The sequence below is a fragment of the Protomyctophum bolini genome (genome assembly GCF_963924005.1).
Source record: "Protomyctophum bolini genome assembly, chromosome: 5".
Lineage (NCBI taxonomy): Eukaryota > Metazoa > Chordata > Actinopteri > Myctophiformes > Myctophidae > Protomyctophum > Protomyctophum bolini.
Genome location: NC_137866.1, coordinates 39,723,763 through 39,751,304, shown reverse-complemented (window position 1 = coordinate 39,751,304; position 27,542 = coordinate 39,723,763). Strand labels below are relative to the sequence as shown.

Genomic DNA, 27,542 nt, shown 5'->3' with positions numbered 1-27,542 from the left:
TGTAAGCAGGTGTCAGCAATCTCCTTCTCACAATCTCTAGCAATGGCACTGTCTTTACTCTTTACCCTGTTTGAACAACACGTCTAGGCTTCAACAAGACATAACGAACCAACGTAACAGCCTTTTAGAACAAATAAAACTATTTACTCTGCAGATTAAAAAGTGTGCTTTTGAAACAAACATCGGGTCAAAGGAAGCAAAACAGGCAATTGACGATATTCATAAGTTGGCCACTTTGCTCTTACGTTACACTCAGGGTCCTCTCACCCCCCCCCCCCCCCCCCCCCATAGTCGTTCTGGTCAGTGTACGAACAGGTGGAACAACGCCATGCAAAAGCTGATTCCTCAGGATATGTTTTCCTTTCAGGCTCCTCCCCCTGGCCTCACTGACCAGTCACTGACCAGCAGACTGGCCAGGCTCCACCTCCTCTTCCTCATCATTGGTCACGGCGAACGCCCGCACTCGTCTCATCTCCCGGGAAGATTGTGACTTATGGGAATGCTTTGGGGGGGAAATACGCATGTCGTTAAGATACTTTAAAACACTAGGAAACACTGCTAAATAGTATCTATATTTGTAGATATGGATGGCTGTTCATCACTGTTATTGTTATAACATCATCATGTGATAATATACCAGACTTGGTTTATTCCACTCTAATCTTAAATATGTATGATGGTAGCCTTACATCTTTACTGGCAATAACCGATGGTAAACTTCTACACTTATATATACATAATATAGGGTTGAGAGAGGGGGGGGGGATGGAGGGGCTGACCTGAAGATGGAGGTCCAAGATACAGCCATGGTGGGTGGAGCTAACAGTTCTGGACACACAGATGTACAGGGAGCGAGAAAGGACAAAACAGAGCAGAACCGACATCAACACAAGACAACACAACAGAAGAAGAAGAAAGGACAAAACAGAGCAGAACCGACATCAACACAAGACAACACAACAGAAGAAGAAGAAAGGACAAAACAGAGCAGAACCGACATCAACACAAGACAACACAACAGAAGAAGAAGAAAGGACAAAACAGAGCAGAACCGACATCAACACAAGACAACACAACAGAAGCCATGCAGGAGAAAAGTGTCAGCATCATACTTTGATTGATTGATACTTTATTAACCGTTTGCAGGACAGAAGCACAGGAAGGTACAGTTCAATAAAATGTCTGCTAAGAGGCTTTAGACCCAAGAAAGCCTATGGCTTGTTTCCTTTGGGATCTTTCATGCTCAATTCATCGAAAACATACATTAATACATGTATACAGACCTCCACCTGTCATGTTGTGTACTGTAGTACAGTAGAAGGACGGCTACAGTGAAGCTGAATTATATAACAGCAACATTAACCCATTCAATCCGGGAAAGCATCCGTGTGGTTTTAGATCTTTGCGTTGGCAATTTTTGAAAAATCTTGAAAGTGAGGGAATTGCTGATTTAGAAGGTATTTGTAGAAGCAACAGGTTTTGCCCCCAGCACTCAAATGCACGTTTAGAATTCATACAAAAAATCATCCAGACATCGGTGATTAGGGTTAAATGTAGGGTAATAGTCAGGAACTATTATCAGTATTACCAGTCAAATCTAGGAATACATTTCTTACCAAGAATTTTCTTCACCAATGTGTTTGTAAAGGTGTCTACTAACATATCCCACATTGGTTTATATTCAACCACCCTAGGGGAATTTTTGACAGCTGCTGAAAGTTGGGGTACCATCAACAGCCAATATATGGCAAAATGTTCTAAATGTCATTATGCTTTAAATAGCATGTGACGTGTCAAACTATGGGGTTTTCAACATTCTGAATCCATTCCAACACTCATTGGGCTAAAACGGCCATAGACAACCCCCTAGTTTGGCCATAGACCCCCTAGTTTGGCCATAGCCACTTGCCCAAATATGCCCAAATGTGCTGACTTCATCACATTTGTGATGACGGCTATGGCCAATTTTAGCCCAAGGAGTGTTTTTCGTGCAAAACTAATGCTTGGAATGGATTCAGACCCCCCTAGTTTGACACATCGCATGCTACTTAAAGCATAATGAAATTTAGAACATTTTGCCTTATAATGGTTGTATGGTACCCCAACTTTCAGCAGCTGTCATACATTCCCCTAGGGTGGTTGAATATAAACCAATGTGGGATATGTTAGTAGACACCCTTACAAACACATTGGTGAAGAAAATTCTTGGTAAGAAATGTATTCCCAGGTTTTATTAATGTCCCCTGACTATAAGGGATTTGTAAGTAAATTGTTGCTTTGGAGTTGTCCAAACTGCAAGTGCACATTTGAGTGAGGAGTCTGCTATGAACACAACATGAGACATATAGCCAGATAGCTATGAACACAACACGAGACATATAGCCAGATAGCTATAAACACAACATGAGATCACGACACTGGTATCGGTATTGGCTAACACAGAAATCGAGGTATCTGGATCGGATCAGAAGCGAAAACATTTTAAATGACAGAATATTCCGCCAAAGGCAGCCAATTTGTTTTACTTTACTTTACTAAAGTATTTCCAATTTCCAATACTTTGACTTCTACTCCACTACATCTCAGAGAGACATATTGTACTTTTACTCCAGTACATGTCTTTGAAAACTTTACTTACTTGTAGATTTTGATTCTAATTACAAAACATACACTAACAAACTCAGACCTATACATTTTGGACATTTGAAAATAGCCGATCTGCTATTTTCAAAAATGTTATACATTTGATAACTTTAAATGGGACATTCTGCACAATGAGTACTTTTACTTTTGGTACTTTAAGTACATTTTCAATTCCGTATTTCTATGTTGCAGTATTGATACTTCTAATGAAGTAACACAGTTTTTTTCCACCACTGCGTATGATTTCAGTCTTCACTCACCGATGACGACTGGTGGTCATGTGGTCGTTCCAGTTTGATCCGGATGTCACTTCCTTTCCCTCCGTCAGGTTTACCAGGCCCTGCAGGACACCAACATAACCTCAGTCAGATAACTCACCGATAGATTGAGTCCAATAATAGCTTGAAAACACTTTATTTATAAAATGTACAAGTGTGAATATTCTATTTGATCATGGCGTTCAGGCTCTGCTATACATTACTCCCTGTTCAGGACATTAGCAAGTACTATAAAGTATTTCCCCTGAGGGAAAGCAGTGCCTACTGGTGGTACTACGTGTTTTCTTCCTCCCGGATCGTAGTAACTTGGCAACAGCCCCCTTATGTGATGCGCAGAACTACTTCGCCTCTAGTCACTACATCAGTGTCATTCCAAGATAATAGCACTGGCTGGCTTTGCTCTGTGCTAGGAATAGTGCTCGCCGCTGGCATTGGGGTAATTTACCATTCTCTCCATATCTGTACATAACTCCATCGGAGCCGAGTCGGCTCTAGTGGATTTCGCAACGTTCGGCACTGTCTGCGGCTCGCTCGGCAGTGCCTCTCGTAATTGTAACATAACTACTACCTAACTTAATATTAGGGGCTGTCTGTTCTCACCACAGAGAAAGTGGACCACTCGGCCCACTTTCCTGGGGGAGAAATACAACATCAGTGGCAGCACTGACAGCAAGAGGAAGTGCAATGAATCAGGTGAGCTAAAGTAGACCGCTAATTTGATCAGCTGCTTGACATGTCACATACAGTACAGAGTACATCGATCGCCCACATACTGTAGTGCTGCACATGGGTAAACCTCTTGAATGCATCTGCCTGAACTAGCTCACAGGCTACACATCATTATTGACGTTGTTGGGTGGAAACCTTGTATGTCAAGAACCGTAATATTACAGGAGAGTTCCAAGGGATCCAATGTAGTTAACAGTATTTATTTTATTCACAAGCTCTTGTTAATGATGTGCAGCCTGCGTAGCTAGTCCTACTGTGCAGACATGCGTCGCTGCTGCTGCTAACTCTGCCTCGCTTGCTGCTAACCTGCTGCTCATGACGTTTTGCAAAAAACACCGCCTCCCCAGCATCCACTTGTACGCTCCGTTTCTACATCCCCAGGGGTTTAAATTAATTCCCTGTAGCCTAATTCTATCTTATCTAAAATTGTTCATACTACAGGGAATGAATGGAGACAGAGCCCTGATACCAAACTATGCGTCGTATATCTATGCTCAATAAATTATATTCAAATTTAATTCTAAGAGTTTTCCGTCTGAAATACTTTCCTTGGTAGAATATTTATAAAACCCACAGAAAAAACTTAACCACTTTGAAGTAGGGCAAAAGTTACATATACCGGGTAAATAATAAAAAGTTCAAACATACAGATACAAGGTTTCTGCCCAACAGCAACAATATTCTTCTGCATCTCTTCAGTACATTGATCATTAAGGCAATTTGTACATCTTGGCTCATCTGTAGACAGACTTTCTGAGAAAAATCTTAAAAAAAGATCTTATCAGAATGGAGCGTCAATAAAATCTCTTTTATGTGCATTTCCTGGGGAAGATCATCTTCCTCAGAATTCCACCCATTTCTCTGTGTCTTAGAGGTGAGATGTAGACAGAAACCTGCCTAACAAGGACACCATCGGTGAGGATTCCAAACTAATGTACAAACATGTTCTTCTTCGTAAGTTAAAGGGGAATTTCTTCCAACGTTTCTTTTTACAAAATCAATGATATGTATATTGACAAAGAAAAACAACATATAGGGCGCTGGTCCTTTAAGAAAAGCGTAGGAGGAGTCTAGAGAAGGAAGAAGTCTGAGAAGGAAGAGAAGTGAGAGAAGAATTTGCCAGCTCAGGCCTTAGGGTCTGGGATGTAGGGAATGGACAGAATATAATTGAAGGGGAGCTAGTCGGGGTTTTGATTTAGTCCGTTTTTTTTATTCAGTTGGTGGCGGTAATGCACCTGTTAAGGTATGCCAACCGCCATTACATCCGAAAGAAGAAGAAGAAGGAAGAGAAGTGGTCACGTGACTGGGCTGCGCCCATGACACTTTCATGGACACTTTCATGGGAGCCAAACTCACAGACACAGAGCTGAAATGTCAGAATGTTCCTTTAATTGATCCTGGATTAAGCCCCCTGTTAGTCCAAGGCTTATGGCTCTGTTAAACCTGGCTGTGTTATCCCAGAGTTTATGGGTCCGATAGCACAGGGCATATGGCTCCGTTAGCCCAGGGTTTATGGGTCTGATAGCACAGGGCATATGGTTCCGTTAGCCCAGGGTTTATGGGTCTGATAGCACAGGGCATATGGTTCCGTTAGCCCAGGGTTTATGGGTCTGATAGCACAGGGCATATGGCTCCGTTAGCCCAGGGTTTATGGGTCTGATAGCACAGGGCATATGGTTCCGTTAGCCCAGGGTTTATGGGTCTGATAGCACAGGGCATATGGCTCCGTTAGCCCAGGGTTTACTTTACAAGGTCCCTGTGTCGTACCTGGGGAGCTGCTGTGACTGGTCTGACTGGTGTTGCTGGTGTTGCTCATGTTGTCATCCAGCCACGTACTGTATGTGAAGGAGTCTCTCTTGTGGGGTGTCCCAGCAGATGACAAGCTTTCCTGGGGAAAGAGTTTACCTGTAAATTTCAAAAGTAGCCAATTTACATTGAAGAATCCGAGATCTTACGATTTAAAAAAAAACTGTGTTCCCATAGACAGCATAAGCCAGCGGAATTTTCACTTCAGTTCATTTATTTCCTTCTTCTTTTTTTAAGTGTGTTATGAGCGCGTAGAGAACACAGTCATCAACCGTCATCAATTCATATTAAAAAAGGCGTCAAAAATCTCGGCAACGTGGGTGTTTGGACCAAAAGGCGTCAAAAGGCGATAATGTTCAAAGCCTCGAACACAAACAGTCCTCACCATGCCAGTGTCATAGTCCTCCGTGGCCTCCGTCTCGTTCTCCTCCACCACGCTGGCGAAGCTGCTGGCATTGGAGGACGAGCGGGAGAGGTCGTGACCTTCAGGGATGGACGGGGTCCTGCCAACGAGTTGAGAAGAACTACAACCTGGGTTAAACCATTCTCATGAGAACTACATCCTGGTAAGAACTACATCCTTCGTTACAACCATTCTGATGAGAACCACATCCTGTTAAGAACTACATCCCTGGTTAAACCATTCTGATGAAAACTACATCCTGGTAAGAACTACATCCTTGGTTAAGCAACTCTTAACCTACACACCAGTCAAATAGGAAAGCAAGACCTGTCTGGTTTACTCGTATCTGAATGACACTGTAGGTATTGTATTCTATTAAGTCTATTAATCCCAAAGGGAAAGTGAACGTGAATACAGTAGAACCCTTCTTTAGCTCCATGGTGAACTAAATATTGGACCCAACCACTGTCTGGACCCTCCATGCTTGATTTCATGGTTTCATGGCTGAACATAACGGGGCCAGAATTAACAACGGAACAACGCAGGGCCCTGTGTGCGGGCCTATTTCAAATAGGTACAGCTGTTGCGTCCGTCAAAACCGTATTGATAGGTCACCGATTTCAATGTAACGCAACACAGGAACCCCAGCTAGTGTTTTTAGTCGTCTAGCAGTTTCTTAATAAAGAATAAAAAAATAGCAGATCGGATTGGGGAGCAGCCAGGAACAGCGGCGATAGTGCTGGCGCTGTGCTGAACAAACTCGTGTTCATTCACTGGACGCGCCAGCGCAAAAAGTGTCGTTCTTGATTGAGTTACATGCACACGAATCACATCAGCGCGCGCGAAGGCCTTCAGAGGGGTTGATCCGTCACTGAACATGGTGATGTGATCATCTTACCTGTTCTTGGTGGTAGTGAGAACTTCAGGAGAGCTCTGGTTGGATGAGTTCTCAGACTTGGGGTCCTGAGAAACATGTCCGCTGTCTGGGGTTTTCATTGTGCTAGGAGAGCACTCTTTACTGATGTATGTTGTACTGTACGGGAACCAGAACAATATCCATGTAGTTAAATGGAATGTTAACCGCAATCGCAACTATTAACCACTTTTTAGAACTATTTTATAGTTACATGCCCAAAATAGGGACGCCAGGTTGAAAGTTGTTAAAGATGGAGTGTCCCCCCTAAAACATGGCTATCAGGTACTATGATCATACTAGGAGGAAGATTTTTCTCAAAAGTGATTAGAGTAATGTTAATTCCATACACGTACAACACAGAAAAAGTACAAAAATCACGGCACTCCATCTTTAAAAGGCAATATTGAGATTCTGTATATTTCCGATTGCCTATACTTTATCTTTATCAAACGACATGTCAGCTACTATACTGTCTACTATTTTGCGATATGTCAGCTACTATTATATATACTTTGTATACGCTTTGTAAAAAATATTCCTGACATTTCTGGTAGCCTCTCACCTCCTCTCTTGAACTTCCTGAATGTTCTCAATGCCGATAGCACTGCTCCGTCTAGAGCTGAACGGTCCAGACTTCTTCCTGGTCGGGCTTTTCCCAGGAATGATTAGAGACTGCCAGGGAACATATTATATTATCAGGAATGATTACAGACTGCCAGGGAACATATTTATAGACCTTCAGCATCACAGTTATACCACAGAAACCACTAGAACATGTCTTAACCAGTTAACCCACCACCAACACCACATTTCTTTACGAAGAATGGCAGATTCTACAAGCTCACAACACATCACATTGCGACATGTTGTGAGCTTGTAGATCTGCTATTGTGGGCTAATGTTCCCCCAAGAATATGGATGCTGGGGTTCAAGTGGTTGACCTATATTATTGGGTTGTCGATCTGCTATTTTCGCCGAAAAATCGCATCTGAGAAGCTTTCAATAGGAATGCGATAGGAATTTGAATGGTTAATTGTATATTATAGAAATCTCTCCAGAATTGAAAATAAAAAATACAGTATCATTTTTTTAATTGATAAAAAAAAGATAATTTATTCCTCCAGCATCTTATGTAACAATGAATTGTTAGGGCACAGAGCGCAGGCACTGCCTTGAAGTCATGGCTTGATAACAGAATACTAAAATAGGGCGTTATAAAGGCTTAATGTCAAGCCTCAGTGCCAGTGTTTCCATCAGGGCAGCCGAGGCAGGCGAGCCAGCCCCGGGGCTTACCATTAAAATGTGCTTTCTGAGCAAACGCTTTGTTCATTCAGTCTGTCTTTGTAAGCCCTCAAAACAAGGACTGAGAAAGAAAAATAAGTCTTTTATCTAATGTGGCTTCAAAGACGAGGAGATTTTATTTTATTTTATATAAGACAACCTAAATACATCAACATTTATCATTTTGTAACTAAATAGAACATTGGATATGGAACAACCTAGTGTAAATTAAATTACACAGCAGACAACAGACAATAAAAATAACGCAACAAAGCAGATAGGACAGTGAGGAAAGAAAAGTGTTTCTGCAAAGACCATCACCGGATGAAGAGTGATAATGATTTCAATGTGGTGATTGGTGATGAAAAATCACAGGATGTGGTCATTGTCAAATCGATCCATTCATGTGAAACTGAAACGGTGGTTTTCAAGCTGTAGACCTTCTATCACATACAGACTTAATTAATCTCCAGTGCATTATGCACGCTGTTATTGATTAGGCAAGGGATAGAGAGACATCCAGGGCTGGAATGCATCAGCCCTGATACAGAGAGAAGTGTTTCATCATCAGTGGTGGAAAAACAACTAGATTTTTATTTACGTAAAAGTCAAAGTATCGATACTGCGATGTTACAAGTGAAAGTCCGGAATTCAAAATGTACTTAAGTACTAAAGTATTGGCTTCAAAATGTAGTTGAATGTATGTACTCATTGCGCAGAATGTCCAATTTCAAGTTTCAAATGTATAATAATCATTTGAAAATAGCAAATCTACAAGCTCCCAATTGTGAGCTTGTAGATCAGCTATTTTCAAATGGCCAAAATATATAAGTCTGGTGTGGTTAAATAAATGTATGTTTTGTAATAATAATCGAAATCTACAAAGTAACTATCTAAAGGTTTCAAATAATTGTAGTGGAGTAAAAGGACAATATTTGTCTTTGAGATGTAGTGGAGTAAAAGTAAAAGTACTGGAAATCGAAAACACTCAAGTACAAATACCTCAAAATACAGTACTTAAGTAAATATACTTAGTTACTGTCCACCACTGTTAATCATGCAGAGGAAAGAATATATATCGTCACTGTCAGGTGGAAACCTTTATGTCCAAAACCCTTACTTTTCAGGAAACAGAAAATAAGAACCTTGCTCGGTTCCAGCATATCCTTCATATATATGTACGGCAGTTATTAGTTACAAGCTCTTCTTAATTAATTAAATATTTGTAAAACAGATTTTGGGAAGATCACACACATGAATCTACGAAAAACAAATCCATAAAAAGAAAGAAATATGGATGGAGATACAGGGTTTTCTGCCAGACAGTGACGAGATTGTGAGTAGTTAGAATTAAGACTTGAACCTCTTCTATTGTTCCTATCCCTATGGCGCTGCCTCGGCGTCCATATTTACTGGGGCTTTTGCCTGGGACGAGTAAGGACTTGAGTCACACAGCAGGAGCAGGGGAGAGGAGGGAGGGGGAGGGAGAGAGAGAGTGTGTATGTGTAAAAGAAGATAATGAGGGGCAGAAGAGAAGATAAAAAACACAGTGTGAGTCTCTCCGTGCAGTTAAAGTTATGTTTGTTTGAAAACAGAACAGGAAGCACATGTTAGCTGGAGGCTACTGTACATACAGTAGCAACAACATCAACGATAGAGGGATACGTTGACACCACAGGAGTTAGCCAGCTGAATGAGAGGGAGGGAGGCGGTTAGGGCCAGAGGAGGAGAGGGAGAGAGAGAGGGGGATAGGGGGAGAGAAAGAGAGAGGGGGTGGAGGGAGAGGGGAAGGGAGGGAAGGAAGGAGAGAAAGAGAGAGGGGAAGGGGGGGAAGGGAGGGAAGGAAGGAGAGAAAGAGTGAGAGGGAAAAAAGAGAGAGAAAGAGGAGAGACTAGGAGAGGGGGAGAGATAGTAAGCATGTGAGAATCAGGGTGAAAAGGAGTAAAGCTTCAAGAACAGAGGAGAACATACTTGACATTATACTTCAGGTTACACATTAACACATTAAGACAGGGTTACAGAGTAGACAAGCCTGAAGCCTCAGGTATAGTCACATACCATTTGGTTAATAATGTTCATTAGTCTATTTTAAATGGATATTCACAGCATATCCTATTTGTGATATATCCAAGCTGAGCCGTGTCCATCAAATAAAGAATATTGTTCTTAATGAAAGCACAAATGCCCCGTTGAAAACTGACTGCAAAATACATGATTGAAGAATTAAGTGAATCACTTAATGAAAGGCAAAGTACATTTTCAGCCATACAGTTCATTGAGCATAGATCACTGAAAACATCAGCCAAAAGGATACTTACCTGTACATGTAAACATACATTATGTGACATTATTCATAACAGACAAGACCATTGTGTGTGTGTGGGTGTGTGTGTGTGTGTGTGTGTGTGTGTGTGTGTGTGTGTGTGTGTGTGTGTGTGTGTGTGAATGTATGTACAGCTTTTATTTTGTGCCAAATACAGACAAGCACAAGCTTCAGCTGGCATGCGAACTCACACACACACACACACACACACACACACACACACACACACAATTGTGTAATCTCTAACGCAGGCACATACAGTACAGTATTCACACAGAATGCAGATGCACTGGATTTTGTGAACATGGAAATGATGCAAGGTCGATGTTAGATGCAGCATGGATCCAAGTAAGTCAATTCACTTCATCTATTCTACGGCAAGTAGTCAAGAAGTCAAGCAAGGGCTGTGAGTGAGTCAGTGTTCAGTCTCCTGTTGTAGTGGCAGACAGGGCTGTGAGTGAGTCAGTGTTCAGTCTCCTGTTGTAGTGGCAGACAGGGCTGTGAGTGAGTCAGTGTTCAGTCTCCTGTTGTAGTGGCAGACAGGGCTGTGAGTGAGTCAGTGTTCAGTCTCCTGTTGTAGTGGCAGACAGGGCTGGGAGTGAGTCAGTGTTCAGTCTCCTGTTGTAGTGGCAGACAGCAAGAACCTTCATAATGCAGGAAGGATCCCAAACTTTAACATGCCAAGCACCCCCAAATAGCCTCTGGCTGCGGCCTCGCCCTATTGCAAAATGGATTTAATAACCCAGAAAATGGCTTTCTTTTCCCTCCATTTTCCAATTGGTACCGCTGGCCGCAGGCCCCACTTTGACAATCAGTGGCCTAAAGTAAGCCAGTGTCTCTGTGAGGGGTTAGTGCAGTAGGTTGTGTTCACACTAGCCGTCTTTAATGAAGAATGCCTATGGCGCATTTCTGCTGAAAATGAAGAAATGAAAAACTACGGAAAAAAGGTATATTGCACAAATAATACACTAACAGACTTCAAAATAACTCTGTTCCAATTATTGATAACAATGTTTTAAACTAGTAGATGTTAAATTATTCATTGAGCAACTTGCATGGCATAGCCTATACAGTATATCCACTAAAAATCTATCAATCTTTTATAGACAAGCTGTCAGACGGACACTGACTGTGTTATTCGGTCGTTGCTGCTGGCCTTCTCAACCACAGCACACTGTTTTATTGGTGAATCAGCATTTATTAATAGTTCTTCCTTTAAGAAAATACAATTGATATATAGCGAATAATTCTATTAGGATAGGTTTTTAATATTAATATAGGTGGAGGGACGCTGGTGGTAGTCTGATGTGGAGTATCATGTAGGTTACAGCCATGATTGGAAAGCTGATGCTCTGCTCAGGCATACAAAGTCCTCTGACGGCCCCCTACACTCATGTGGTCGCCTTTTGGCCATCTCCTACACGGATTTCATGAGAAAAGGTGCCGTCTACTTTTTTGAAAAGCCGAGCCAGTGTGAACATACCCGTAGGCAGGCGTGAGAAGGGAAAGGGGGCGGGGTTATATATGGCGGAGGCAGAGTTTTAGGAGGGCTCGCCTCCCCTTATAGAGAGTAGTGGGGGGGGGGGGGGGGGCAGTATACAGTACTTACTATCCCTGGGAACCTGGGGCTCTCTGAGGTGCCGTTGTGGTGGTTAAAGCCTCCGCTGACACTAGTGGAGACAGTGTGTGGCTTCTTGAAAGTGAGCCCCATGGTGTCCATAGACTGGCTCCTGCTGCGGATGACCCGCTACAGAGAGAGAGGACACACCATGAGACGGACCACTGACCGTCACAGCAGGTCTGGGGGCGGGGCCTCAACACGCTACCATGGACCAAGGTTGTTATAGTTCATTAAATGCTGTAAGAGTTTAGTTAACTGAAATAAACATAAAAATCACACCCGTGTGAAGCGATCACACTAGCCGTCTTTAATGAAGAATGCATCATCTCATACCCGATCACAATTTGCGTCCTCACTTTTGTCTTCAATGTTTGTGTTTACGCAATGTTTGTGTTTACACTACAGTACACAAACACTCAAAACTAGTCATAGGTGGCGGTAGCAAAACAATGTTTGTGTTTACACAAACCCTCAAAGCTGGACATAAGAAAAATAAAAACTGTATGGTGTGTTTACAAAACTCAGTAACACAAATTCATAGAGAAAAGGTCCGTCCTTTTAATATTTTATCACCTTTTAATTTGTCCACAAAAAGGTGACGTAAGATGTAAAAAATAATAAACTCTCAAACACACTATTTAATGAAATAAATAAAACGAATGAAACATTCAAGACTATATAACAACCTTGCGTCCCACCGGAGCACAGGGAGAGAGCGCTGACGTGGCAGCAATAATGAATCCCATAGACGCCAATAAGGTGGAAGCAGAGAAGCTTTGCTTGACAGTAGCACCCACCCGGGGGTCTGACTCTGAAGAGTCAATGTGTCTGAGTGGGTGTGGAAGAAAGACAGATGACCTGCAGGGGGCTTATGGATGTCTGCCCTCAGCGACTACAATGTAAACCCACCACCTCCACGCAGAGAGGAATCCATCCATCCATCCATTGTAACATGACTTCATTTCACATGGGAAGATGAGATTGGCACACACACACACACACACACACACACACACACACACAGTCACACAGTCAAACACACACACAGTCACACACACACACACACACACACACACAAACACACACACAGTCACACACACACACACACACACACCCTCAACACTAGAGGTCAGGGCATGCAAGAACCAGAACAACACAAGTTGCAATGAAACGCAACACAACACAACAACACAACACGACGCAACACAACACAACACAACACGTCGCAACGCAACACAACACCGAAGCTGGTTTGAAAGCCTGCAGCACAACAGCACAGAGCAACAGCGCCTTCACAGGTGTTATACAGCCTCTGGCAGCCAGCATGTGGCATATACTGTATGTGACGTCAGAGAGGAGAACCCCTCTTCCACATTCATTCAGAGAGTAAATTAAAGAGACCTGGTAGAGTAGGGGTTCTCAACCCGTGGGTCGCCAAAATATTTTGGGGGGTCCCCAAAAAAAAGTAAAAAAAAATAAATAATATGTATATATATATATATATATATATATATATAAAAATGTGCAACTGAATGGCTGTAAATGGAAATTAAGAGTTTACATAACACACAGTACATGCATAAACTTTCCATAATTATTATATCTGGTTTCAGTATTTATTTATGATGTATTATTAAGGTTATAGTAGGGGTCCCCAGCCAAAAACGTTGAGAACCCCTGTGGTAGAGAGCACTTCCACATGAACATTTAAATGAGCCAATCACGCAAAAACAGGTCTCCACTAGTACTACCTATTCTAGATGGTTGGCCCACAAATAGAATGTGACTTCAGTTACAGCCAATAAATGTTTAACCTGGACTAGTGGGAAATAGGAAGAATTTCCTTTCAGGTTTCCCTATAGGGTTTTCCCTATAGAGGCTATGCACATGACATCGTCGTACCCGGGGCGGAAGTTATGTGGGAATGCCTAAAGAAAAGGACTTTCTGGCCTTGACAGCCCACACATCCAAACAGAAATCTGATTGTATTAAACAACGTTAAAACTCACCGACATTGCATGTGTACGGAAAGCTTGAATTATACTCTTTCTATCTGTTTTTTGTTTCATAAAAGTCAGAGTTTTCAATAACGCAACGTCCTGCTTGCTCCTGCATTACGCGCAATTTATAAATAGGTGGTACGCAGGACTGCTGAGGGATTTCCAACTCCAACGCTCCATGCTGCTCAATGCTTTGCCACTCCGTGGAGTGTATTTTCCCTAAATTTGTTTTTCTTCCACCCTTTCTAGTCTAGTACGTGAGGCGGGGTTTGGCTCAAAAGGACATTTGTGTTCTATCTCTATCGTTTTATGGAATGTGGAGATTTGATAATTATCATTTATGAACGCCCTCTAAGTAATCACAACAGACTCGCTGTTTGTTATTCAGCTTGTTAATGCCATGCCGTCTTCCCGGATTCCTGCATGCTAATTGCTTGCGCTGGTGCTAAATATTTGACGAGGTCATTGAAGATAAAGCCCCTCGCATTGTAGAGAGGCCCCTGGCACCAGAGAGAGGCCCCTCGCATTGTAGAGAGGCCCCTGGCACCAGAGAGAGGCCCCTGGCTGCACCAGAGAGAGGCCCCTGGCACCAGAGAGAGGCCCCTGGCACCAGAGAGAGAGAGGCCCCTGGCACCGGAGAGAGGCCCCTCGCATTGTAGAGAGGCCCCTGGCACCAGAGAGAGGCCCCTGGCACCAGAGAGAGGCCCCTGGCACCAGAGAGAGGCCCCTGGCTGCACCAGAGAGAGGCCCCTGGCACCAGAGAGAGGCCCCTGGCACCAGAGAGAGGCCCCTGGCACCAGAGAGAGGCCCCTGGCTGCACCAGAGAGAGGTCCCTGGCACCAGAGAGAGGCCCCTCGCATTGTAGAGAGGCCCCTCGCATTGTAGAGAGGCCCCTGGCACCAGAGAGAGGCCCCTCGCATTGTAGAGAGGCCCCTCGCATTGTAGAGAGTCCCCTGGCACCGGAGAGAGGCCCCTCGCATTGTAGAGAGGCCCCTAGCATCACAGAGAAGCCCCTAGCATCGTAGAAACGTCCCTGGCATTGGAGAGAAGTCCCTAGCATCACAGAGAAGCCCCTAGCATCGTAGAAATGTCCCTGCCATTGGAGAGAAGTCCCTAGCATCACAGAGAAGCCCCTGGCATTGGAGAAACGTCCCTGGCATCGCACGCAGCTCCTGTAACAGTTACCTTGAATGACTCAAAGAAGCCTCCTCCTCCTCCACCTCCTCCTACTCCTACTCCTCCACTCCCGTTCTCCATCTTGTCCTCGTCTCCTCCCAGGCCCATCATGGCCTGGCTGTTCACGTGGAGCTCCTCATACAGCGTTTCCAGCAAGGCCGTCCGTGTTCGCTCCTGACACACACACACACACACACACACACGCACGCACGCACGCACGCACGCACGCACGCACGTACACACACCCTAAATGTTTATGAGATGGCCGGAGTAAGCACACTGGGGCTCATGTGCCCAAACATAAAGCTGTTTTCACAACCTTACCTCCAACTTGGAAAATTTCTCTGCTTTGTAGCAGGCGTACTCCGCATTGATGAGCTTCGTGAAGAGGAATTCATGGAATTCAGGACCCTGGGAAGATCAATAAGCAGATAAACAAGTGACCTGAGATGAGTCTGAAATTACAAGGTGACTTAATTAAATGGGCTTTGGGTGAAGCAGCCCGCTTCACCACATTTACCTTTCTGAAGACAGCTGGGTCTGGGAGGGCGGGGCCAAAGAATGGAACGTCATCCCGTGACGTCACTGATACCTTAAAAAACAAAACGGAAGACAAGAACACAAAATCTCTATGTTGTCCATCAGCCATGGAGCAGTGTTGGGTAACGAACGCTGCAACGTTTTAAAAGTAACTTGTTAAATTACGACTTTACTGCCATTAAAAAAGTAATTATTTACATTATAGGATTAACTACAGTACTGTTGCGTTACTGAAACCCCTTGTCAGTTGGTTGGATTGTGGCCTACTATCCGTCTACCTTTGAATGTAATGACGATAGACTCTATAGTAAAGACTGGGTATGCGCATGCATAAAGTGAGTGGAAAATCGAGTGGCAAAGTGAGTTTAAATGCAATCAGATACTGTAGGACTTTTCTGTTTGGATGTATGGGCTGTCAAGACCAGAAAGTCGTTTTTTATTCCCGCAAAGTTCTAGGGATGGAGTTCGTTATTCTTTTATTGATAACAAGCACCTTATCGATCAGGCTTATCGAGCCGGGTTCTTATCGAGCCCACTATAAGCATTTTCTATTATTTTGTGGAAGACGGGAGACAATGAACAGAACCAGTATCTTTTACTAGGGCCTTCAAATACAGACATTTTCTAACAGACGGAAGGCAATTTACCTTTTTACCAATCAAATATTATTAAGGAAACTGTTAACTGGTTAATATGTGTACCATCATTTTAAAAGCGTAATTTAGTTTACCCAGACAGCGCTGGTTGGCAGGTATCAGTGCACTTTTAGACCGATATGTTTGTGCCAGCATGAATGATTATTACATGTATTTCTTGATCGCCTCTTGTCTTGATTGTTTAAACATGACGTCCTTGGCCGCTATGCTCGATAACAGGCTTGATAAGCCCAAAGCTTATTGATAACGGGTAGTCAATAAGCTTGTTATCGCATTTTTCCGGGTATCGGTTATCGAGTTCCATCCTTACACATAACTTCCAGGTATGATGATGTATACGTGTGTATACTGCATGGTCTAGTCTAGTGTACGTTTGGCCCTTAACCGTTGACTCAGAAGGATAATAATAGGAATGACGTACGCAACATCCCCTTTCACAGCACTTTAGAATTATGTTTGATTGCAAGTAAACAACTGGAGTGGCCACCACTGAGTGACCACCCTGCCTTCTCTGAATCTCAGTCAGCCCGCGTGAAGGCAGCACATTGCACACTGACACGTCTGGACTTTCTTTGTCATTTGTGGCAACAAAAGGAACGGGGTAAGACAGTAATGCGAAGAAGAAAAAAAATAAGTGGTGGAGAACACAGTTGGTACCTTGTAGAGAACGTTGTCGGAGCACGCGTTGACCGCCTGGACGACCACGTAGCCGTGTAGGAAGTTGGAGGCGATCATGTCGGGGACGAAGGGAGTGCTTTCCTCTTGGAACACGATGGCCACGATGTCGTTCCCTATGTGCCGCTTTCTCTGCAACTGCAACAACACGCATGTGCATGTGCATGTGCATGTGCATGTGCATGTGCACACACACACACACACACACACACACACAGAGAACAGGATTATATGCTTTGAGTGTAATTCCGACTTTCATGAGGGTGAGTAATGGAGATTAAGAAAAACAGATGCTAAATATTTAATCACTTAAACGCGATACACTCCGCTGACCAGGGTCACCCAGCGGTCTGTACTATATAACACGTCACGATATGACGTTCTCTTAAAATACTATTTAATGTCGTCTTTAGCAGGCGTGACCTCGAGAGCTGCGAGTGTCGGAGCACTTTGACACTGCTGCGTGTCAAAGCGTCCTTGACAAGACACGGAGCCCGATGAGCAGGTTGGTGCCTCTGCCGTAGGAGTGAGAATATTATGTGGGAATGCAAATCTATAAGCTTTATGCATAAAGTATAGGCTACATACATGCAAACCATACTACACTAAATCGATACGCTGTACCATGCATACATACAGTACAACCCTAAATGCAAACAACACCCTGAATCTATAAACTATAGTCTCAATCCATACAGAGCTACAATAGATGTAAGCTGTATGGTCTACCATAAATGTATAAGCTGTATGCATATCCATAATCCACCTATCAGCTATGCATACATTGCTTGCTTATTCTCCATCCACTTTATCTCTACACCACCAGGGGGAGTGCTGCTTCTCTTCAGAAACCTCACCACTGCTGAAGACTTTGTACTCATCTGTGTTGCTGCTGGCGCACATACTGATGCATGCACTGTTGCATGTTTTATGCTCGTCCTGAATGCCCCGCATGAATGCCCCGCTTCGTCGGATGACAGCGTTGCACAAAAGTTGCGGAAACAGCAGATCTACAAGTTCACAATGTGTCGCGACTTCATAGTAAGCGCTGAGTTAATTGCTACAGCCACTGTTGTACTGCAGTACCTGTTGTGTGTCTCCCTCCGTGTAAGGCAGCATCGTGGACACGTGGAACATGACCTCTTTGTTACGATAGTTACAGCAGACAGACTCCATGCCCGTTTGACCATGAGTCACATCTAACCCTCCACGGAACCTGCACGCACACACGCACGCACACACACATTATACTACAGTTTATAGTTAGTAATGTATTTTGTAGTACAGTATATTGTTAGTACAGTACATGTTTTTTTTTAGTATACAGTACCTTACCTGGTTATAGCCATAAAGGTTTCCTTACCCTTTAAAGTCGCGGAGATCAATCTTCTCTCCTAGAAACTCTAGGAATTCTACAAAGGCGGGACTTTCTTCAGTGTTGCCAAACACCTCCTCTTCTGTTGTCTGCAACAACAGGAAGACATTCATAAATGTGAGCAGCTTCAGTACAAATGAAAAAGAGGGATTTGCTTGTGCATCGGCGTAAATGATTAGTTTGTAGTACGCTGAAAAATAGTGTGAAATAATAATGAGCCTGTGACAAATAAAGCAATAACGCTCTGCTGAGCAAAGCAATATTTCTTTCTGCTGGCGCAGCGATATAGTCCCTGCGCACCACCACAAAGGTTGTGGGTTCGAACTCACCGTGGTGCAACTTTGGGCTTTGTCGGGTGTCTCTATGCGAACACAATTGGGCCGTGTTCGGGGGAGGGAAGCCGGGCCAGTCAGTAGGATATAACAGCAGTGACAGACAACACAAAAATGTAGTGTGGGGAGGAATCAATTGGCATAACAACTGAATTGGGGAGGAAAAAGGGGGTAGAAAATAATTGGCTATGATTTGCATAACACAGATTAGCTGCGGCGAGGTACAGGGAGCAGCCATTAACAGCCGTTCTCCCAACAAGGTGAATAAACATAGATTATGGTAATTTTAGGTCACGATGTGTGGCATTGTACCACAAGAGCCCTACCAGAGTTGAAGGAGCTCACAGTGAGGTGAAAACAAAGTGGAATAGGTGTGTGTGTGTGTGTGTGTGTGTGTGCGTGTGTACTGTGTGTGTGCGTGCATGCCGAGCATGCGTGCGACGTGCGTGAGGTCACGAACTGGAGTGGCCACACATGTTTGTCCACTGAGCAAGGCCACTCCCTCTGCTCTTTATGCTATTCGGTTTTGTTTCACATGCGCGGTGCTCTTCTCGTCGCATAAAAGGTCTTGTATAAAGGTCTTGTATAAATGTCGTCTCGTATAAAGGTCTTCCTGTATAAGGGTCTTTGTAAGTGGAACCCAGAGGGTCCTCCATGCCCTTGTAGGGCCTCCAGAGTAGAGTCTAAATCCTTTAGGTTTCCTGAGATCAAGGACATGGGTTTCCACACACATGAGTCTCCATTCCAATTAAAGGCACAAGGACCCTCAACTACATATTCGACAGCCCTCCTATTTAGCGTGCAGGAGACAATAGGGTGGTGATTATCATAGGAACTGGACTCCATTCATTGTTAGCGCTCAACAGAATGCACTTCTCTTCAGGAAATTGCAAACAAAGGCATACGGAATACATGCTCATTTATTCACCCATCCTGTACAGGAATAGAAGGCTATAATGCCGGTTCTGTGCAGATCCATTTACAGGCATAAACGGTTGACCTTTCCGTGTCGTGTTTTAACCGGCATTAGCTCACCTGTCCAAATTTTTGGTAGATGACCCCAAATTTGAAATTGTTGCTTATCACATGTTCGTCAAATGTCACGATAAGTCTTGAAGACTGTAAAGAAAGAAAATAGAAATGTCATGAAAAGTATGGAGTCAACAAACTGCAGTAATTGTGATTAATTTTGAGTAATTTTGAGCTGAAGCTTACTTTTGGATAGAGAACAGGGAAAAAACGATCCACATTCACTTCTTCACAGACAAGCTGGGAGGCAACAAGGAAAGAAACAAATCAAGAACATTTCTGACAAACTGAAACTAGAAAGAGTGCATACTGTACATTCAGCAATGCTACGTCAACGCTACAGTATGTCAATGCTTTGTTCAATTCCCTATTGTGCCAGTTTTACCATCTTTCAACCTGGCGGCCCTATTTTCGGCATGACAACCTGGTGTCCCCATTTTGTTTGATTGATCCATGTACTGTAGGAACTGCCTTTTAGGTCTCATAATATTTCATGGTGTCTATGTAAATGCAACATATGTAAATGTATATATAAAAAACAGTGTGTAGGACCCCAGTTATTTCTGGTAGTTTTATTATTATTATACTTTTTGCAGTTCTGGCTTAACTGTGCAGTCTTTTTTTTACGAAACCCGGCAATAAGGCCAAATGGCGAAGACACAAAACTCACAACCATTGGCCAAAATGCTACCTTTGAACAGGTATAACTCCTGTCCCGTTTGACGTAAAGCCATGAACTTTAATACACATGCGTCTCCTCATGATGAACAACTTTGACCTCTCTGACCCTTGGATCTTCCACCATTTGAAATTATATGAAAAACAGTACAATTCTATTCTTCACCTGAGATTTTTGAGCAATCTGCACGCAATTTTCTACACATGGACTTTGGACCAATAATATCTACAAACCCAGTTAGAATAAAGTTTGTATGTGAGAAAATGAAGCCTCTAGGAGCCAATGAACATTCAATTTTTCAGAAAATTATTCGTCTTCCCCATTTTACGAAACTTTGCAGTATGATAGAGGGACCAATTGGTCAAATTGGTCCCAGTTCTGGGAATTGAAGGTTACCTGGCTGCCTGTCAGAAGGTCCCTGGCTCAAACCCAGAGTTATGTCTAAATTTAAATAGCCGCACAGAAATCATGACTTTATTAAGTAACTCATGTGCACTTTTTAACAACAACGTGACATTTTGTGACGTATGTTCTACTGAAACAGGGGCATGGCGCACGATAGAAGGCAAACTTGTATGCTTTTCAGCATCATTTTAACATGGCTGTGGTAGGTGAATGGGAAGCAGAAGGCCACAGGTTCAACCAACTGGAAAGTAATAGTGATGAAAAGCTGTCCATGTTGTGTAGATGAAGTGCAAACATTTGTCTTGATGACAGACTTTTGACACGTTCAAAATATGCTATTATAAGCAGATACATTACAATCCACAATCCCTCAGAACTCAGCTCAGCTGTTTCCAATCACCATTTGTTAATTGCATGGTCTGCTTTCTCTCAAGTTCAATCTATTCCGTTTCTATGGCTAATTGCACATATTACATTCTGCATATTGCCTATCGCATTCCTTGGCCAATGAAACACTTCTAATAGCTACTGTTACAGCTACAGTTTCCGTCGACTAAATATCCTAAGATTTTAGTCGGCTAAATATACAGTTGATTTTGTCGACTAAAATGTATTTTGGCGGCCCCGTAATGGCTGATTTTAAACGTGGTTGCATGCTGAAAAATAGACTAAATCTATAAGTTCACTGTGAGCAATTTTTCAGCATGCAACCAAGCATAAAATACCTTGCTTTTTAGTTCTACTGGATCTCTTCACCACTAGTTTCTCCCTAACATTTTAGTCTATTTATTTTGTTGACAAAATTGTCAGTATAGTCATAGTTTTAGTCGTCATTGCTTAGTTTTCATTTCAATTTCATTTTTTGTCAGTGAAAAAAAAGGTAGTTGACGAACATTTTCGTCATAGTTTTAGTCGACGATATCAACATTAGCTACTGTATATGTATTAAATTATTAATATATTTGTATTGATATTTTGTAGCCACACCCAGCAGCTAAAACAGCGTGTTGTTCTGTAAATTACACAAACTCACCTTGGCCATTTGAACCACATTGGGGAATTCAGTCAGACAGGAGATGGGGATGACGTCGTGGTACGTTTTCAACTTTGTCCTAATGGAATGACAAAATAATCATCCCGCTTTCAAGTTAAACAATGCCAAGCAATTGCATTACAATGGACCCATTAAAGCCTAGAGAGTATGTTAATACAATTCATTTCACGGCTTGGTTGAATCGAATGCTTGATTCTGATTGGTCAATCACAGAATTCAGCTTGTGTGGTAGCTGGCTTTACTTCAGTCCTGCGAGTGACCACTATAACAGACTGATGTCTAATCAAAGACTCAGACCACCTGCTGCGCCCCGCTAAAACGTTTTTTTTTTTTTACATTTGAGACGATACAGTACCCGAAAATGGATTCTATTTCCAACTGGAAAATGGAAATACCTCGTTTTGTTCTTATTTATTAATTTATGTATTAAGTAGCCGTGTAATAAGCGTGATAATGAATGGCTGAGTGGTCATTGTTTATATATAAATCACTCTGTCTGTGATTTATATAACAACAATGACCACTCAGCCATACATTATCCCTTAGATAACTAGCACATCTGCAGTTGTTTGAGGTGGTCTCCCTGCTCTTCCATTGAGACATTTAGGCAGTATTTGAAATACATGTATTTGAAATACGTATTTGAAATACTTTTTTGTATTTTGTAATTTGTATTTCGCTGGGATGGAAGAAATGAGAAATCAGTATTTTCTGTATTTCAAATACATAAAATACTTTTTTGTTTTAATGTAATTTTATTCTCAAATGGACACATGTTAAACATTTACACTTCCTCAGGTTTAAACTGTAGGGGCAAAACACACGCACCCACCCATACGCAAAACGCGGGAAGCGAACGCAGCTCGTACATATTTGGGTTTTGGACGTATAGCTGCTTTGGGGACTCCTTATATGGTTATGGCTGAGTCATGGTGACGTAATCACTCAGCTCCATATATGGGCACAAAAGCGGGACAGACAGACAGACAGACACACAGACATGATCTGCTAGGTCTCATAGTAAGTGCTCACTGCGTTCGCTCCTGTTAAGGTCTTCAAGGTGATTTTGTTGACCAGTGAGGAGATCCTGTAAAGGAATCTTGTTCTTTGATTGACTTTTGTGATTACGTTGGTGGCCATTGTATCACTATGCATGCATGCACCTCTTGGTACCACAGCACCTCAAAGGCCCTTAAAACAAGGCTCCAGACCTCCCAAAACAAACTGGTCAGGCTCCTACTTGGCCTCACCCCCCGAACCCACATCACCCCTGCCCACTTTGACAGGCTGGGATGGCTTAGGGTCGATGACAGAATACAGCATCTTGCAATGGGTCTGGTCCACAAGATTTGATACACCACCAAGATACCCATGTACCTGTCTAAATACTTCCTTAATGTAAACGAAGTCCACACCCACATTAACCAGAGGGAGTGCAACAAACCATGTGCGACCCAGATTCGGCACAAACAAGGGACTAAATTCTTTTCGCTCCTATTCCACCAAAATGTGGAACGCCCTACCAACAGTCATTAAGACATATGAATCCCTTGACTCCTTCAGAACCGCTCTCAAAGGGCACCTACGGACGGCTGCAATTCGAAACTGGCCACGGAAAATCTGAATCCCCCCCGACCACCCCCCCTTTTTTCCCCCTAACTGTATATGTTTCTTTTCCCTTTTTGCTTCCTTTATGATGAATTCCTGTGCTGTTCTTTAACTATATAGAAGTGTCTATTTGTACGTCTCTAAATGTTTTGATGAATTGAACATGCGGTGGACCCTGTTGTAAACAAGTGTAATGCTTAAATTGGGTCGTCCACTCACAGTTAACAGTCTTTGTATTGATTTTTTGCTTGAAATGTACTGTAATTCTACAAACTGTTAATACATGATATTTCAATCAATCAATCAAAGCTTACACTCAAATTGAACCACAAATGAGAGGCAGAGTAGGGCGGGCCTTCAGTTGTTGGAGACTAACCTCACAAGGCTCATATCTTCAAGTTCTTCTTAATAATCTTCAATGTATTAGACATTCTGACAGGTCATTCATTTAATATTTGGCAATCAATTATGAATTTACTTATCATTAGACACATGTTCATGAAAATGTATTTTCATGTATTTTCAAAATACAAAATACGTATTTGTATCTCAAATACATTTCTCAGACCAGTATTTGTATTTTGTATTTAGATACATTTTTTGACCAAGTATTTTCAATGTATTTTGCCCAGGAGTAGGACACCTACTGGTTAATGGTATATATAAACATTGTGCAACGTGTACACCTATTAAACACTCTCCAAATGCTATATACAGTCTGGAACTACACCTCCCAAAATCTGAGTAATCGTTTTGTCATTTCCGTTAAAATATATTTTTTAAATTGCTTTATAGCATTTCTGCTACGCAGCAAGCTATATGCTTAGATGATTTCTATGTATATGCGCGACTGTGAAGAAGGAACAGAAGTGGGATGGAGGCTCCACTTCCGCTTTATGTTTTACTCATGATCACAGCATCCGTTGCTCCGGACTGAATGACGGAAGCATTTGAAAATTGCGAGAGGCAACAGTCTGGCAACGCGAGAGGCAACAGTCTGGCAACGCGAGAGGCAACAGTCTGGCAACGCGAGAGGCAACAGTCTGGCAACGCGAGAGGCAACAGTCTGGCAACGCGAGGGGCAACAGTCTGGCAACGCGAGACTGCGCAACATGTGACGTGTGTTGGTACCGTAGCAGCAGACGGAGGTGTTCCTGGTCGCCAATCACGTCGTACTTCAGCGAGAAGATCAGATGTCCCAGGACGCCGTCCACCGAGTAGTAATTAAAGTGCTCCTGGTGGTGCGGAGCAAGGACACCATGCGCGCACACACACGCACGCACGCACACACACACACACACACACACACACACACACACACACACACACACACACACACACACACACACACACACACACACACACACACACACACACACACACACACACACACACACACACACACACACACACACACACACACACACACACACACACACACACACACACACACACACACACACACACACACACACACACACACACACACACACACACACACACACACACACACACACACAAAAACGAAAGCCTTGATGCATTGCATCGACTTGTCTTTTACATTGCCATATCAGTTAATTATGTTTAAGCCTTTTCTCTCCCAATTATAGTCGCTATGCCAATTAATTGTCCACAGATGTTGTACCCTACTGGCTCACCTAGCTGCCAGTCAGAAAACCCCCACCAGGAGTAGTACGTAGGGACTCTATACTAATCCTTTAATCAGAATAGCAATCAGAGCATAACCCAATTACGTTGGTATAGATGCTCGGCCAAACCAGATTAGAAACCCTACACTCGGATGTAGTGGGCAGGTACTTTAACCATGCGCCACCCATACGTTGCCATATCTGTCTGATGGATTTATCTGCTACCGTACATACATCCAGGTGATCAGGGACAAAAAGAAAATTGTGCATAGTTAAGATAAGTTACTACGAGGCAATAGCCAATTCACAGTAAGCTCTTGCATGCTACTGTACAAGCAAGTTGGAAACTGTCATGATTTAGATAGAAGGCATTTGTAGAATCAGGTCTCAGGTCACAATGGGTTAACCCATTTTGGGGCAGGAACCCCTTTTGGTGTTAGCATTATGTCATGCTTTAGCTATTGAAAAATAGCAGATCTACAAGCTCATAGCGCGCTACGAGCTTGTAGGTCTGCTATTTTTGAAAGATCGAAGAACCACTGAAACATAGAAACATAGCTTTTTCAGAAAACTGTCAGGATGTAGAAGACATTTGTAGAATCAGGTCTCGGGTCACAATGGGTTAAGTGGTGTGTTGCAGACAGAGGCTGACCTTGCCCAGGAAGTGTTTGCGGTAGAGCTTAGCGGTGGGGTTACTCTCCAGCTTGGTGCGGGTGCCGGGGGAGGGGGGGTCCGCGGTGTTACCCAGCTCATGGTTCATCCCCTCGATCCAGTAGCCTCCGAACTGGGGCAGGAGGATGAGAGGAAACGGGGTCGTTCTGCCCAGCACCTGTTCCAGTTCAGAGAACATTGAAAGGTTGGCAGGAGGGCAATACTACAATCCCGAGTTATACTTAGTTCTGTTGTTGCGCCCCTGAAAATAGCCAGTCTAGAAGCTTACAACCACATAACCATTAATAATAGAACTATAGAACTGAAATGGAGGGTGAAATTGAGGCTAAACATTTTTGATTGCACAGGTGTTCTACTGGTGTCGTTGTGTGTTACTGTGATGAATAATCTTACCTCATGAACACTGGGGTAAGGAATGTAGTCTTCCTCTGTCTGAGGAAGAAAGAAAGGAAAAATTACTTGACTCATCAAAGCATTAAATTACCCGCGAAGAACTGCTATACATTAATGGAAGCTACTTTAGAATAATTACAGAATAATGGCACTGTGAAATGACCCCGGATTCAATTAGCCCTATCAATTAGCCGTATCACAAAGAAATGCCTGGATAGTGGACAAGCTGAATGATAATAGAGGGATACACAAGCAGTGTGTGTGTGTGTGTGTGTGTGTGTGTGTGTGTGTGTGTGTGTGTGTGTGTGTGTGTGTGTGTGTTAAGAATCCTACTTTGAGGATGGGAGGGAATGTGCATCTCTGCTCATCCATCCTGTTGCCCTGAGAGAGAAGAAAGTGGAGGAGAGATATGAAAGAGCAAGCGAGAAAGCAAGAGAGAGATAGGAGGGGTGGGGGGGGAGAAGAGAGTGGAGAGAGAGGGTTATCTCATTTTTATGCACCACCACAGCGTAACCCATCAGGTCTGCATTCCAAACCCACATGGACATAAACATTGAATTGTGGATGTGTACACACTCAATTTTCTATTAGCATCGATTCATAACTAACAAGTTGTACTGATCAGAAAAGCACAGAGAGGAAACTATTAGTCTGTTGCATTATTGTTAGTGAAGTGATAACAGAGCGAAGTCTGACGACGCAGGGAGAGTATTAGGACAGACAGACAGACGGATGTTAATGAGTAGTCAGTGGGAAACTGAATGAATGAATCCCTTGATACTGTCATTCAAGAAGATGCAGTGCAGAAGCAGCATCCCTGAAATACTAGAATAATCTATAGGTGCTGAGGTGTGTGTGTGTGTGTGTGTGTGTGTGTGTGTGTGTGTGTGTGTGTGTGTGTGTGTTTACGTGTGTGTGTGTGTGTGTGTGTGTGTGTGTGTGTGTGTGTGTGTGTGTGTGTGCGCGCTCACGCGTCTGTGTGTGTATGCATCCGTGTGGAAAGAAATTGGGAGAAAAAGGCAGGGTTACATACTGTGAACAAAATTCAATCTGAAATGGTGAAATAGTGCACAAGCAGAAATGGGCATGGCTCATTGAAACCTCCTAACTTAACCGTTCTAATTTAAGGTAACAGCTGTGTCACCGACAGGACAGGAGAAACCCTCATTTGTTATGTACATTTTGACTTTGCTCATAAAAACTTGTCATGGAAATCCCAAACATTTCATGAAAAGAGAATGAATGTAGCAAGGGCTGGATTTAAGTACAACAGATAAGCGTGGTATCTCAGATAATGAT

At 42.9% G+C, this 27,542-nt stretch overlaps 1 protein-coding gene across 1 annotated transcript in view; it reads right to left on the bottom strand.

Moving 5' to 3' along the window:
* Positions 1-324: 324 nt before the first annotated feature.
* The window catches only part of LOC308315869 (rap1 GTPase-activating protein 1-like), an 81,597-nt gene continuing 54,379 nt past the window's right edge, over positions 325-27,542 (bottom strand). The window contains exons 5-24 of the mRNA XM_080764103.1: positions 26,577-26,624; positions 26,244-26,282; positions 25,831-26,007; positions 24,661-24,764; positions 21,901-21,979; positions 19,970-20,023; positions 19,790-19,873; positions 18,411-18,511; positions 18,134-18,263; positions 17,030-17,185; positions 15,697-15,768; positions 15,501-15,587; positions 15,186-15,350; positions 11,989-12,126; positions 7,338-7,447; positions 6,758-6,892; positions 5,842-5,980; positions 5,418-5,538; positions 2,904-2,983; positions 325-502 (exon numbers count right to left, since the gene is read on the bottom strand). Coding sequence (XP_080620229.1) covers positions 395-502; positions 2,904-2,983; positions 5,418-5,538; positions 5,842-5,980; positions 6,758-6,892; positions 7,338-7,447; positions 11,989-12,126; positions 15,186-15,350; positions 15,501-15,587; positions 15,697-15,768; positions 17,030-17,185; positions 18,134-18,263; positions 18,411-18,511; positions 19,790-19,873; positions 19,970-20,023; positions 21,901-21,979; positions 24,661-24,764; positions 25,831-26,007; positions 26,244-26,282; positions 26,577-26,624 — 2,127 coding nt within the window. The 3' untranslated portion in view covers positions 325-394. The remainder of the gene's footprint in view (positions 503-2,903; positions 2,984-5,417; positions 5,539-5,841; positions 5,981-6,757; positions 6,893-7,337; positions 7,448-11,988; positions 12,127-15,185; positions 15,351-15,500; positions 15,588-15,696; positions 15,769-17,029; positions 17,186-18,133; positions 18,264-18,410; positions 18,512-19,789; positions 19,874-19,969; positions 20,024-21,900; positions 21,980-24,660; positions 24,765-25,830; positions 26,008-26,243; positions 26,283-26,576; positions 26,625-27,542) is intronic.